The 14,744-nt window shown below is 62.0% G+C and overlaps 1 protein-coding gene across 1 annotated transcript; it reads right to left on the bottom strand.

Annotated features, from left to right (window-relative positions):
• Positions 1-525: 525 nt before the first annotated feature.
• On the bottom strand, positions 526-14,492 carry LOC104580558 (synapsin-1-like; the record flags this gene model as incomplete). Its single annotated transcript, XM_088537877.1, has 9 exons — positions 14,347-14,492; positions 10,820-10,877; positions 10,081-10,163; positions 5,035-5,197; positions 3,800-3,889; positions 3,267-3,322; positions 1,378-1,480; positions 745-796; positions 526-590 (listed from the first exon to the last, which is right to left on the bottom strand). Coding segments are annotated over exons 1-9 (798 nt in total), but the record flags the coding sequence as incomplete, so codon positions are not given.
• Between the last annotated feature and the right edge of the window lie 252 nt (positions 14,493-14,744).

Genomic DNA, 14,744 nt, shown 5'->3' with positions numbered 1-14,744 from the left:
CGCTCCTGTGGGGGGGAGGGGGAGCTGTCAGGAATGGGCGGGGCTTGCGAGGGGGGCGGGGCTTTGTGAACCCAAACTGCACAGGGGGGGCATTTGGGGGCCAGAATCGCCCATTTTGGGGCTATTTCTGCCCTTTTTGGGCTTCTTCGTTCCTGTTTCCACCCACTTCAAGGCCCCAAATCATCTTTTTCATCCTTTTTCCCCCATTTTTGGGGGTGTGATTTTTTTCCCCCATTTTGGGTCTTGGCAACCCCCATTTCTGCGCCCTTCCCCCATCCCCACCATTTTTCTGTGCTTTCCCTCATTTGGGGATTTTTTTGCCCAATTTTTTGGCCCAAAACCTCCACTTGAGGCCACTAACCGCCCCCATTCCGGTGCCACTGACCCATTTTGGGGATATTTCCTGCCATTTTGGGGCTCCTTCTCCCCGTTTGGTGCCTTACGCCCTTCCCCCCCTATTTCAGGGACCCCCCCCCCCCAGCCCCATTTTGGGGCCGTTTCCCCCCCATTTCGGGATTTTCTCACCTTGCGGCTGGGGCCGCTGCTGCAGGGGGGGGCCCCGGCCGGGGGGTCCCGGTTGGCGCCGCCACCTGCGTACCCCAAAAAGGGGGGGGATTTAGCCCCAAAAGCAGCTCGGGGGGGGGCCCAGCTGCCCCAGGGGGTGCTTGGGGGGGGCACCTGGGGGGCGCCGGGGGGGGCAGCGCCTGCCCCATGCGGGTCAGAACCAGCTCCACGATGTCCTGCCGGTCCTCGGCCCTCCTGCGGCCCCCAGCAGCGGCATCGAGGAGCCCAGGACCTGCGGGGGAGGCGGCGCCGATGGGCCCCGGCGTCCGGGGAGAGGCACCCAAATGTATGGGAAGGGGCCCAGGCGTCCGGGAAGGGCCCCGGCGTCCGGGAAGGGGCCCAGGCGTCCGGGAAGGGGCCCCGGCGTCCGGGAGAGGCACCCAAATGTATGGGAAGGGCCAGGCTGTCCAGGATGGGCCCCGGTGTCCGGGAAGGGGCCCAGGCATCCGGGAAGGGCCCAGGTGTCCAGGAGGGGCTCCCAGTGTCCAGGAAAGGGGCCCGGGACTCTGGGAAGAACCTCAAATGTATGGGAAGGGGCCCAGGTGTCCGGGAAGGGCCCAGGCGTCCGGGAATAGCCCAGACGTCTGGGAAGGGCCCCAATGTCCAGGAAGGGCCCCAGTGTCCGGGAAGGGGCCCCAGTGCCCAGGAAGGACCCCAAATGTATGGGAAGGGGCCCAGGCGTCCGGGAAGGGACCAGGTGTCCGGGAAGGGGCCCCAGTGCCCAGGAAGGGCCCAGGTGTCCGGGAAGGGGCCCCGGTGTCCGGGAGGGCTCCCCCGGTGTCCCGGAAGGGGCCCCGGCGTCCGGGCAGGCACCTCCACGATGTGCTCGCGCCCGTCGGGGCCCTGCAGCGCCTCCACGGCGCAGATGTCCAGGCCGCCGAAGAGCTGGGCGCAGGCGTCCACCCACTGCCGGTACCTGCGTGGGGAGGGACGGGGCGGGGGCTTCAGCGGGGAGGACACGCCCACCCTTCCGGAGACCCCGCCCCCCCCCCCGTCCGCAGGCCACGCCCCCCCCCGCGCTCACCGCGGCGTCACCTCCAGCGGCTCCAGCGGCTCCGACGGCCCCAGGGGGCGGCCCGGGCCCAGGGGGCCCCCTGCGGGGGGGGGGGGCGGGGAGAGGGTTGTGACGTCACATCAGTGACGTCAGACCCGCCCCCCCCCCCCCCCCACCGGACACCCCGTACCGCCCCCCCCGCCCAACCCCGCACGTGTCCCCCCGTCCCCCGCCGCGCATGCGCAGAGGCCCCGCCCCGCCGAGGAGCCGCTTGACGCTCCACGCATGCCGCGCAGAGCGCCCCCCCGCCCCCCCCCGTTCGTGCGCGCATGCCCCATAGACCCATCCCCCCAGGGCGCATGCGCAGACGCCCCTCTCCCCGCGCCACCTTCCCCCTCCCGCGCATGCGCACAAGGCGCCGCGACGCCCTCGCCCCCCGCCCATGCGCCCCCCCCCGCCCATCGCTCCACCCCGCGCATGCGCCCCGCTCCTTCCCCGCGCATGCGCCCCCCCTTCCCGTGACGCCTCCGCGCCCTCGCGCATGCGCCCCGCTCCTTCCCCCGCTCCCCCCCGCGCATGCGCCCCCCCTTCCCGTGACGCCTCCGCGCCCTCGCGCATGCGCCCCGCTTCCTCCCCGCCCCCCACGCATGCGCTCACGTCTCCCCCGCGACGCGCCGCCCCTCCCCGCGCATGCGCACACGTCCCCGTGACACCCCCCTCGCCCCACCCCCGCGCATGCCCCCCGCTCCCCCCCCCCCCCCCCCCCCGCGCATGCGCGTTGACGCACCGCAGCGCGCGGTAGCGGCCCCCGACGCGCTGGACGCGCAGGCGCCGTGCGGGGGCGGGGCCGGCCCGCGCCGCCAGGGGGCAGGGGGGGCCCCGCGCCAGCGCCGCCGCCGCGCCCGGCCCCGCCCCCCACCTGCGCGGGGCGGGGTCAGCGCCGGGCACGCCCCCTGCCTCCCGCCGCGACACGCCCCCCCTCCTGGATACGGCCCCCCCCTTGGCCACGCCCCCTGCCTCCCGCCGCGAGGACACGCCCCCTCCTGGATACGCCCCCCTGGCCCCGCCCCCCTTCCTCCCGCCGCGACACGGCCCCCTCCTGGACACGCCCCCCTCTTGGCCCCGCCCCCCTTCTCCCGCCGCGACACGGCCCCCCTCCTGGATACACCCCCCTTGGCCACGCCCCCCCTCCTCCCGCCGCAAGGACACGCCCCCCTCCTGGATACGCCCCCTCTTGGCCACGCCCCCCCCGCCCCGTGACTCCCGCCCTGCGGGGGAGGAGTTCCAGACCACGCCCACCTCTTTAGGTCACGAGCCCCTCCGTCAGGCCACGCCCCCTTGCCCCCCCCCCCCCCCCCCCCCCCCGAACTGGGACCCATTTTTTTACCCCACCCAATCGGGTAGTTTTCACCCAGGCCACGCCCACTCCTCAGGCCACGCCACCCACTCCTCTTGGTCCCTCCTCCTATCTTCAGGCCACGCTCCCATCCCCCTCCCGGGCCCCACCCCCACCCACCCACAGCAGGTAGCCCCGCCCCCTCTGCCCGGGAGCCCCGCCCCTTCCCCAGGACACACGCCCACCTCTGCTCACGCCCCGCCCCCAACTCAGCCCCCCCCCCCCCCTTCCTTGGGCCCAACCCCGCTGGGGGGAGGGAGGAGGAGGAGAAGGGGGCGGGGTTTGACGGGAGGAGGCGGGGCCTCACCTCACCCAGCCCCCGGGGGGGCGTGGCCAAGAGTCACCATGGGCAGGTTGGGGACCGACAGCTGGGGGGGAGGGGCCAGTTACCCGCCCCATCCCGTCCCCCTCCCCCCCAGCCCCCCTTCCCTCCCAGCATCTCCCGATTATTCCCAGCAGCTCCCGGCAATTCCCGGTTGTTCCCAGTCCCTCCCATCATTTCCCGGTTATTCCCAGCTGCTCCCAGCGATCCCCGGTCATTCACAGCCTCCCCCAGCACCACCCCCCACCCAGTCCCTCCCAGCATCTCCCAGTTATTCCCAGATTTTCCCAGTGCCCCCCAGCCCTCCCAGTCCCTCCCAGCATCTCCTGGTTATTCCCAGCATCTCCCAGTTATTCCCAGTTTTTCCCAGTGCCCCCCAGGCCCCCCCAGTCCCTCCCAGCATCTCACGGTTATTCCCACTCCCCTCCCAGCATCTCCTGGTTATTCCAGCATCCCCTGGCCATTCCTGGTAATTCCCAGCATTCCCAGTAATTCCCAGCATTCCCAGCATTCCCGCTCTCACCAGCTGCCGCGGATGGGGCAGGAATTGCTGCTCCACGAGCGGGAAGCGCTCCGGCCCCAGCTCCCGCCGCAGCCGGGCCAGCTGCGCCAGCTGCAGGGGGATCCCGGACCCCATTCCCGCCCGCTCCCCTCCCACTGTCCCAATTCCCGCTCAGTCCATCCCAATCCCTCCCAGGTCTATCCCGGTCCATCCTGGTCCATCCCAGTCCTTCCCATTTCCTCTCAGTCCCTCCCAATCCATCCCAGTCCCTCCCAACACTTCCCAATTCATCCCAATCCATCCCAGTCCCTCCCAGGGACATCCCAGGTCCATTCCAATCCATCCCAGTCCATCCCAGGCCATCCCAATCCTTCCCAGGTCCGTCCCAGGTCCATCCCAATCCATCCTGGTCCATCTCAATCCCTCCTAGGTCCATCCCAGTCCCTCCCAGGTCTATCCCAGTCCATCCCAGTCCCTCCTAGGTCCATCCCAGGTGCATCCTGATCTATCCCAGTCCCTCCCAATCCCTCCCAGTCCCTCCCATGTCCATCCCAGTCCGTCCCAGGTCCTTCCCAATCCCTCCCAGTCTCTCCCAATCCCTCCCAGGTCCATCCTAATCCCTCCTAGGTCCTTCCCAATCCATCCCAGGTCCATCCCAATCCCTCCCAGGTCCCTCCCGACCCTTCCCATTCCATCCCGGTCCCTCCCAAGTCCGTCCCAATCCCTCTCAGGTCCATCTCAATCCCTCCCAGGTCCATCCCAGGTCCATCCCAGTCCCTCCCAGGTCCTTCCCAGTCCATCCCTGTCCCTCCCAATCCCTCCCAGGTCCCTCCCAGTCCATCCAGGTCCTCCCAGGTCCCTCCCAAGTCCATCCCAGTTCCTCCCAGTCCCTCCCAGGTCCATCCCAGGTCCTTCCCAATCCCTCCCAGGTCCATCCCTGTCCATCCAGGTCCTTTCCAGTCCCTCCCGATCCCTCCCAGGTCCCTCCCAGTCCTTCCCAGTCCATCCCAATCCCTCCCAGGTCCATTCCAATCCATCCTGATCCATCCCAGGTCCCTCCCAGGTCCATCCCAGTCCATCCCAGGTCCATCCCAGCTCATCCCAGGTTCCTCCCAGGTCCTTCCCAGTCCATCCCAATCCCTCCCAGGTCAATTCCCAGTCCATCCCAGTCCATCCCAGGTCAATTCCCAGTCCATCCCAATCCCTCCCAGGTCCATCCCAGCCCATCCCGGTCCCTCCCGCCCCTTCCCGCGCACCAGGCAGGGCCGGTGTGCGAACGCGTAGAGGGCGGGCAGGGGGTTGGTGGCCGGGACCCCGGCCAGGTGCAGCCCCACGAGCAGGGGCCGGGCCGGGCCCCCCTCGGGCGCCCCGAACCCCGCGGGCTCCTCCCGGACCAGCACGAAGTCGGGGCGCAGCCGCCTGCGGGGACGGGAGCCGCAGGGGGACCCCAGCGTTGGACCCCCAAACCCAACGTGGGGACCCCAGGAACCAACGCGGGGACCCTAAAACCCAAGGTGGGGACCCCAGAAACCAACACGGGGACCCAAAACCCAACACGGGGACCCCAAAACCCAACATGGTGACCCCAAACCCAACGTGGGAACCCCAGGAACCAACGCGGGGACCCAAAACCCAACGTGGGGACCAAAAACCCAACGTGGGGACCCCAGAAACCAAGACGGGGACCCTAAAACCCATGGTGGGGACCCCAGAAACCAACGCGGGGACCCAAAACCCAACATGGGGACCCCAAAACCCAACATGGTGACCCCAAACCCAACGTGGGAACCCCAGGAACCAACGCGGGGACCAAAAACCCAACGTGGGGACCCCATAAACCAACACGGGGACCCTAAAACCCAACGTGGGGACCCCAGAAACCAACACGGGGACCCAAAACCCAACGTGGGGACCCCAGGAACCAACGCGGGGACCCAAAACCCAACATGGTGACCCCAAACCCAACGTGGGAACCCCAGGAACCAACGCGGGGACCCAAAACCCAACGTGGGGACCCCAAAACCCAACACGGGGAACCCAAAACCCAACATGGTGACCCCAAACCCAACGTGGGGACCCCAGGAACCAACGCGGGGACCCAAAACCCAACGTGGGGACCCCAAAACCCAACATGGTGACCCCAAACCCAACGTGGGGACCCCAGGAACCAACGCGGGGACCCAAAACCCAACGTGGGGACCAAAAACCCAACATGGGGACCCCAGAAACCAACACAGGGACCCTAAAACCCAAGGTGGGGACCCCAGAAACCAACACGGGGACCCAAAACCCAACATGGGGACCCCAAAACCCAACATGGTGACCCCAAACCCAACGTGGGAACCCCAGGAACCAACGCGGGGACCCAAAACCCAACGTGGGGACCCCAGAAACCAACGCGGGGACCCAAAACCCAACACGGGGACCCGAAAACCCAACATGGTGACCCCAAACCCAACACAGGGACCCCAGGAACCAACACGAGGACCCAAAACCCAACGTGGGGACCCCAGAAACCAACGCGGGGACCCAAAACCCAACACGGGGACCCGAAAACCCAACATGGTGACCCCAAACCCAACGTGGGGACCCCAGGAACCAACACGAGGACCCAAAACCCAACGTGGGGACCCCAGGAACCAACGCGGGGACCAAAAACCCAACGTGGGGACCCCAGAAACCAACGCGGGGACCCAAAACCCAACATGGGGACCCCAAAACCCAACATGGTGACCCCAAACCCAACGTGGGAACCCCAGGAACCAACGCGGGGACCCAAAACCCAACGTGGGGACCCCAGAAACCAACGCGGGGACCCAAAACCCAACATGGGGACCCCAAAACCCAACATGGTGACCCCAAACCCAACGTGGGAACCCCAGGAACCAACGCGGGGACCCAAAACCCAACGTGGGGACCCCAGAAACCAACGCGGGGACCCAAAACCCAACACGGGGACCCGAAAACCCAACATGGTGACCCCCAAACCCAACGTGGGGACCCCAGGAACCAACACGAGGACCCCAAAATGCAATATGGGGACCCCAAACCCAACACAGGGACCCTGAAACTCAACGTGGGGACCCCAGAAACCAGCACGGGGACCAAAAACCCAACACGGGGACCCCGAAACCCAACGTGGGAAAAAAAACCCAACGTGGGGACCCCAAAACACAACACGGGGACCCCAAAACACAACACGGGGACCCCAAAACCCAACGTGGGGACCCCAGAAACCAACGCGCAGACCAAAAACCCAACGCGGGGACCAAAAACCCAACACAGGGACCCCGAAACCCAACGTGAGGACCCCAGAAACCAACACGGGGACCAAAAATCCAACGTGGGGACCCCAGAAACCAGCATGGGGACCAAAAACCCGACACGGGGACCCCAAACTCAACATAGGGAGACCCAAAACCCAACACGGGGACCCCAAAACCCAACACGGGGACCAAAAACCAACACGGGGACCTGAAACCCAACGTGGGAACCGCAGAAAGCAACACGGGGACCAAAAACCCAACGTGGGGACCCCAAACCCAACGCGGGGACCCCAAACCCAACATGGGGACCCCAAAACCCAACATGGTGACCCCAAACCCAACGTGGGAACCCCAGGAACCAATGCGGGGACCCAAAACCCAACGTGGGGACCCTAGAAACCAACGCGGGGACCCAAAACCCAACACGGGGACCCGAAAACCCAACATGGTGACCCCAAACCCAACGTGGGGACCCCAGGAACCAACGCGGGGACCCAAAACCCAACATGGGGACCCCAAACCCAACATGGTGACCCCAAACCCAACGTGGGAACCCCAGGAACCAACGCGGGGACCCAAAACCCAACACGGGGACCCGAAAACCCAACATGGTGACCCCAAACCCAACGTGGGAACCCCAGGAACCAACGCGGGGACCAAAAACCCAACGTGGGGACCAAAAACCCAACGTGGGGACCCCAGGAACCAACACGGGGACCCTAAAACCCAACGTGGGGACCCCAGAAACCAACGCGGGGACCCAAAACCCAACACGGGGACCCGAAAACCCAACATGGTGACCCCAAACCCAACGTGAGGACCCCAGGAACCAACGCGGGGACCCTAAAACCCAACGTGGGGACCCCAGAAACCAACGCGGGGACCAAAAACCCAACATGGGGACCCCGAAACCCAACGTGGGAAACAAAAACCCAACGTGGGGACCCCAAAACACAACACGGGGACCCCAAAACCCAACGTGGGGACCCCAGGAACCAACGCGGGGACCAAAAACCCAACGTGGGGACCCCAGGAACCAACGCGGGGACCCAAAACCCAACGTGGGGACCCGAAAACGCAACATGGTGACCCCAAACCCAACATGGGAACCCCAGGAACCAACGCGGGGACCCAAAACCCAACGTGGGGACCCCAGAAACCAACACGGGGACCCAAAACCCAACACGGGGACCCCAAAACCCAACATGGTGACCCCAAACCCAACGTGGGGACCCCAGGAACCAACGCGGGGACCAAAAACCCAACGTGGGGACCCCAGAAACCAACACGGGGACCCTAAAACCCAACGTGGGGACCCCAGAAACCAACGCGGGGACCCAAAACCCAACATGGGGACCCCAAAACCCAACATGGTGACCCCAAACCCAAAGTGGGAACCCCAGGAACCAACGCGGGGACCCAAAACCCAACGTGGGGACCCCAGAAACCAACGCGGGGACCCAAAACCCAACACGGGGACCCGAAAACCCAACATGGTGACCCCAAACCCAACACAGGGACCCCGAAACTCAACGTGGGGACCCCAGAAACCAGCACGGGGACCAAAAACCCAACACGGGGACCCCGAAACCCAACGTGGGAAACAAAAACCCAACGTGGGGACCCCAAAACACAACACGGGGACCCCAAAACCCACGTGGGGACCCCAGAAACCAACACGCAGACCAAAAACCCAACGCGGGGACCAAAAACCCAACACAGGGACCCCGAAACCCAACGTGAGGACCCCAGAAACCAACACGGGGACCAAAAATCCAACGTGGGGACCCCAGAAACCAGCATGGGGACCAAAAACCCGACACGGGGACCCCAAACTCAACATAGGGAGACCCAAAACCCAACACGGGGACCCCAAAACCCAACACGGGGACCAAAAACCAACACGGGGACCAAAAACCCAACGTGGGAACCGCAGAAAGCAACACGGGGACCAAAAACCCAACGTGGGGACCCCAAACCCAACGCGGGGACCCAAAACCCCACATGGGGACCCCAAAACCCAACATGGTGACCCCAAACCCAACGTGGGAATCCCAGAAACCAACACGGGGACCAAAAACACAGCATGGGGACCCCAAAACCCAACGTTGGGACCCCAAACCCAATGTGGGGACCCCAAAACCCAACGTGGGGACCAAAAATCCAACATTGGGACCCCAAACCCAACACGGGTACCCCAAAACCCAATGTGGGGACCCCCAAACCCAACACGGGGACCCCAAATCCAGCGTGGAAACCTCAAAACTCAACATGGAGACCAAAAACCCAACTTGGGGACCCCAAAACCCAACGTGGGGAATTCCAAAAACCAATGCGGGGACCGAAAACTCAACACAGGGACCCCAAACCCAACGTGGGGACCCCAAAACTCAACACGGGGACCAAAAGCCCAATGTGGGGACCCTGAACCCAAAACTTGGACCCCCGAAACCAACACGGGGACCCCAAAACCCAACACGGGGACCAAAAACCCAATGTGGGCACCCCAAACCCAACACGGGCACCCCAACGTTGGACGCCAAAACCCAATGTGGGGACCCCAAACCCAACATGGGGACCCCAAAAACCAACGTAGGGATCAAAAGCCCAACACGAGGACCAAAAACCCAACGTGGGAACCCAAAAAAAACAATACAGGGACCAAAAATCCAACACGGGGACCCCAAAATCCAACACAGGGACCAAAAACTCGATGTGGTGGCCAAAAACGCAATGTGGGGACCACAAAACCCAACACAGGGACCCCAAAACCCATACAAAATCCAGCCTCAAAATATCAAAACCCAAGGGGAGACCCCCAAAACCAACATGGTCACCCCAAAAGCCAATGAGGTGACCCACAATTGCAACGTGGTCACCCCAAAACCCAACAAGATCCCCCCAAATCCCAACGTGGAAACCTCAAAAACCCATGGAGGGTCCCCAATATCTCCCAGGACACTCCCAAAAGCCACAAGGTCACCCCAAAATAAGAGGGACAGCCCCAAAACGTCATGGGGTCCCCCCAAAACCCACCTGGTCCCCCCGCGAGGGCTGTCGATGGTGACCGTGAGGGCACCCGTGGTGGAGGCCACCAAGCTGAGCTCCGAAAACTGGGCCTGGGGCAAGGAGGGGGGCCCCCCAAATATTAGGGGACCCCCCCCAAAACCACCTCACGTTCCCCCAAATCTCCTTGGTGCCCCCAAAACCTACCAGGACCCCCCCCCCAAAATCCCTCAGAGCCTCCCAAGTTCGATGGTTCTTCTGTGGGGCCTCTAAAATTGGTGATTTTGGGGGGATTTCAGACCCAAATTTGTTTGGGGGGGGGGCCTGAAATACGTGAGGGACCCCAAAATTCCTTGGATGGGCCCAAAATCATCCCAGGGGCCCCCCAAATCCACCTGGAGAACCTCAGAGAAGCTGGAACCTCCCCCAATTGGGACAAGTGGAGTGAAATGGGGGACCCCCAAATCCCTGGGGGGTCCCAACAAGCTCAAAGGGGCCCAAACCCCCCACGGGTGCCTCCAAAACCCTCTGGGTACCCCCAAAACACCCTAGAGATCCCCAAAAACATCCAAGGACCCCCCCAAGTCCCCCCAATTCGGCTCTGAGGGGCAGGAGACCCCCAAGAGCCTCCAAATCCTTCGGAGATTCCTCAAATCCCCCCAAAAACCATCCCGGAACCCCCAAAAATGAAGGGGGGGGTTTGGGGGTCCCTAAAATACCCCGGGAGGGGTAAAAATACCCCGGGGGGGGTAGGGACCCCCCCACTGACCTGCTCCACCCGGACCTCGATGTCCCCATGGAGCTTCCTGCCCTTGAAGAGCTTCGCCCTGCGGAGGAGCCCCAAAAACGGGCGGAATGGCCCCAAAAATGGGCTGGAAAGCGGCCCCGAGGGCCCAGGCGTCCGGGAAATGGAGGGAGGGATGGAGGGATGAATGCAAAGGATGGAGGGAGGGATGGAGGGGGTGGAGGGATGGAGGAGATGGAGGGAGGGAAGGGATGGACGGGATGGAGGGATGGGGGATGAAGGGGATAGATGGAGGGATGGAGGGGATAGAGGGGATGGAGGGATGCAGAGATGAAGGGATGGATAGAGAGAATGGAGGGATGGAGGGAGGGAGAGGATAGAGGGGATGAACAGATGGAGGGAGGGATGGAAAGGATGGAGGCAGGGATGGAGGGAGGGATGGAGAGGATGGAGGGGATGGAAGGATGGAGGGGATGAAGGGATGGAGGGATGGACGGGATGGAGGGGATAGAGGGGATAGAGCAGATGGAGGGATGCAGAGATGGAGGGATGGATAGAGAGAATGGAGGGATGGAGGGGATGGAGGGAGGGAGAGGATAGAGGGGATGAACGGATGGAGGGAGGGATGGATGGAGGGGATGAAGGGATGGAGGGATGGAGGGATGGAGGGGATAGAGGGGATGGAGGGATGCAGAGATGGAGGGATGGATAGAGAGAATGGAGGGATGGAGGGGATAGAGGGAGGGAGGGAGGGAGGGAGGGATGGATGGAGAGGATGGAGGGAGGGAGGGAGGGATGGATGGAGGGGTTGGAGGGATGGATGGAGAGGATGGAGGGGATGGAGGGAATGAAGGGATGGAGGGATGGAGGGATGGAGGGGAGAGAGGGGATGGAGGGATGCGGAGATGGAGGGATGGATAGAGTGAATGGAGGGATGGAGGGGATGGAGGGATGGAGGGAGGGAGGGAGAGGATAGAGGGGATGAAGGGATGGAGGGATGGATGGATGGAGAGGATGGAGGGAGGGAGGGATGGATGGATGGAGGGGTTGGAGGGATGGATGGAGAGGATGGAGGGGATGGAAGGATGGAGGGAATGAAGGGATGGAGGGATGGAGGGGAGAGAGGGGATGGAGGGATGCGGAGATGGAGGGATGGATAGAGTGAATGGAGGGATGGAGGGGATGGAGGGATGGAGGGAGAGGATAGAGGGGATGAAGGGATGGAGGGAGGGATGGAAAGGATGGAAGGAGGGATGGAGAGGATGGAGGGAGGGATGGAAAGGATGGATGGAGAGATGGATGGAGGGGATGGAGGAGATGGAAGGATGGAGGGGATGAAGGGATGGAGGGAGGGATGGAAAGGATGGAGGGAGGGATGGATGGAGGGGATGGAGGGATGGATGGAGGGGATGGAAGGATGGAGGGGATGAAGGGATGGAGGGATGGAGGGAGAGAGGGAGGGAGGGGAATGGATGGAGGGATGGAGGGAAGGATGGAGGGAAGGATGGAGGGAGGGAGGGATGGAGAGATGGAGGGGATGGAGGGAGGGGTGGAGGGAAGGATGGAGCGATGGAGGTCGGTGGATGGATGAAGGTCAGGACGAGTGGCTGGAGGTCAGGCCGGACACACGGAGGCCCCTATGGATGCACGGCTGGAGGGACGGACACGCGATGGGATGGATGGATGGAAGGACATATGGATGGATGGACATATGGATGGACATATGGATGGATATATGGATGGATGGATGGACATATGGATGGATATATGGATGGATGGAAGCATGGATGGACATATGGATGGACGGAAGCACGGATGTATGGATGGACATATGGACAGGCATATGAATGGATGGATGCAGCCATGGATGGATGGACATATGGATGGATGGACAAACGGACGGACACACGGATGGACGTATAGATGGGCTGATGCATGGACGTATACATGTACAGACGGATGGGCAGATTCATCAACATATGGATGGACATACGTGCATATGGATGGACGTATGGACATAGATGTATGGATGGACGAACAGCAGCATGGATGGAATGTATGGAGGGCCATGTGGACATATGGATGGTCACCTCGATGATGGTATGGATGGGCACATGAATGGCTGAATGTATGGCTAGATGGACATATGGATGGATGTAGAAATGGCCATAGGGATGGCTGGACGCATGGATGGATGTATGGATGGACCCATGGATGGCTGCACACATGGGCGACCATATGGATGGACCCATGGCTCTATGGATGCACATATGGATGGATGGAGGCACACATGGAAGGACCTATGGAAGCACACACGGAAGGATGTATGGATGCTGGATGGACATATGGATGGATGCACGCATGGAAGGACATATGGGAGCACACATACGGTTGTATGGCTGCACATAGGAATGTATGGCTGCACACATGGATGGACATATGGATGCACGCATGGAAGGACACATGGATGCACATATATGGATGTATGGAAGGACATATGGATGCACACATGGATGGATGCACCCATGGAAGGACATATGGGTGCACACACGTATGGATGCACATATGGATGCACAGTTACATGGATGTACGGATGCACGCATTGATGGACATACGGATGCACAGTTACATGGATGTATGGATACACGTATGGATGCACACATGGCTGGACATATGGATGGATGCATGCATGGAAGGACATATGGGAGCACACATGTATGGATGCACATATGGATGTATGGATGCAAACATGGATGGACATACAGATGCACACATATATGAATGTATGGATGCACTTATGGAAGGATGTATGGCTGGACATATGGATGCACGCATGGAAGGACACATGGATACACACATACCTGGATGTGTGGATGCACGTATGGATGGATGTATGGCTGCACACATGGATGGATATATGGGTGCACACATACATGGATGTATGGATGCACGCATGGAAGGACACATGGATACACACATGTGTGGATGCACGTATGGATGGATGTATGGCTGCACACATGGAGGGATATATGGGTGCACACATACATGGATGTATGGCTGCACATATGGATGCACGCATGGAAGGACACATGGATGCACACATACATGGATGTATGGATGCACGCATGGAAGGACATATGGATGCACATCTGCATGGCCATACGGATGCATGGCCGTATGGATGCATGGCTGTATGGATGCATGCATGGCCGTATGGATGCATGGCTGTATGGATGCATGCATGCCCGTATGGATGCATGGATGTATGGATGCATGCATGGCCGTATGGATGCACGCCCGTATGGATGCATGGCTGTATGGATGCATGCATGCCCGTATGGATGCACATATGGATGCATGCCCGTATGGATGTACGTATGGATGCATGCCCGTATGGATGCATGGATGCATGCATGGCCGTATGGATGCATGCCCGTACGGATGCATGGCTGTATGGATGTATGGATGCATGCATGCCCGTATGGATGCATGGCTGCATGCACGCCCGTATGGATGCCCATATGGATGCACGGCCCTATGGCCGCTCCTACCAGGGGGTCCCGGGGCCGTCGATGACCAGCAGCAGCGGGGGGGGCGGCGCGGGGGGGCCCCCCGGCTCGGGGCCCCCGTCCCCCCCCAGGAAGTTGCCGTCCGAGAGCCGCCGCCGCAGGTAGTTCATCCTATAGGCGCCTATGGGGGATCCTATAGGGGCTGGTCTATGGGGGGGGTCCTATAGGTGCCCTATGGGGAGGGGGGGGTCTATAGGGTTGCTCCTATGGGGAAAGGTCCAGTCTATGGTGGGGGGGGGGGGGTCTATAGGAGCCTATAGGGGTCTGGTTCAGAGCAGGGAGGGAGGCTGATCAGTTCTATACGGGGTGAAGCCTATAGGGGCCTGTGCCCTATAGCTGCTGCCCTGCAGTGAGCCATTGGGTGGGGAGCAGCCTATAGG

The sequence above is a fragment of the Tinamus guttatus genome, unplaced genomic scaffold (assembly GCF_059628265.1).
Source record: "Tinamus guttatus ecotype Peru unplaced genomic scaffold, ASM5962826v1 Tinamus_guttatus_pri_ptg000875l, whole genome shotgun sequence".
Lineage (NCBI taxonomy): Eukaryota > Metazoa > Chordata > Aves > Tinamiformes > Tinamidae > Tinamus > Tinamus guttatus.
Note: the sequence above shows the minus strand (reverse complement) of the source record. Positions and strands in the feature narration are given on the sequence as shown.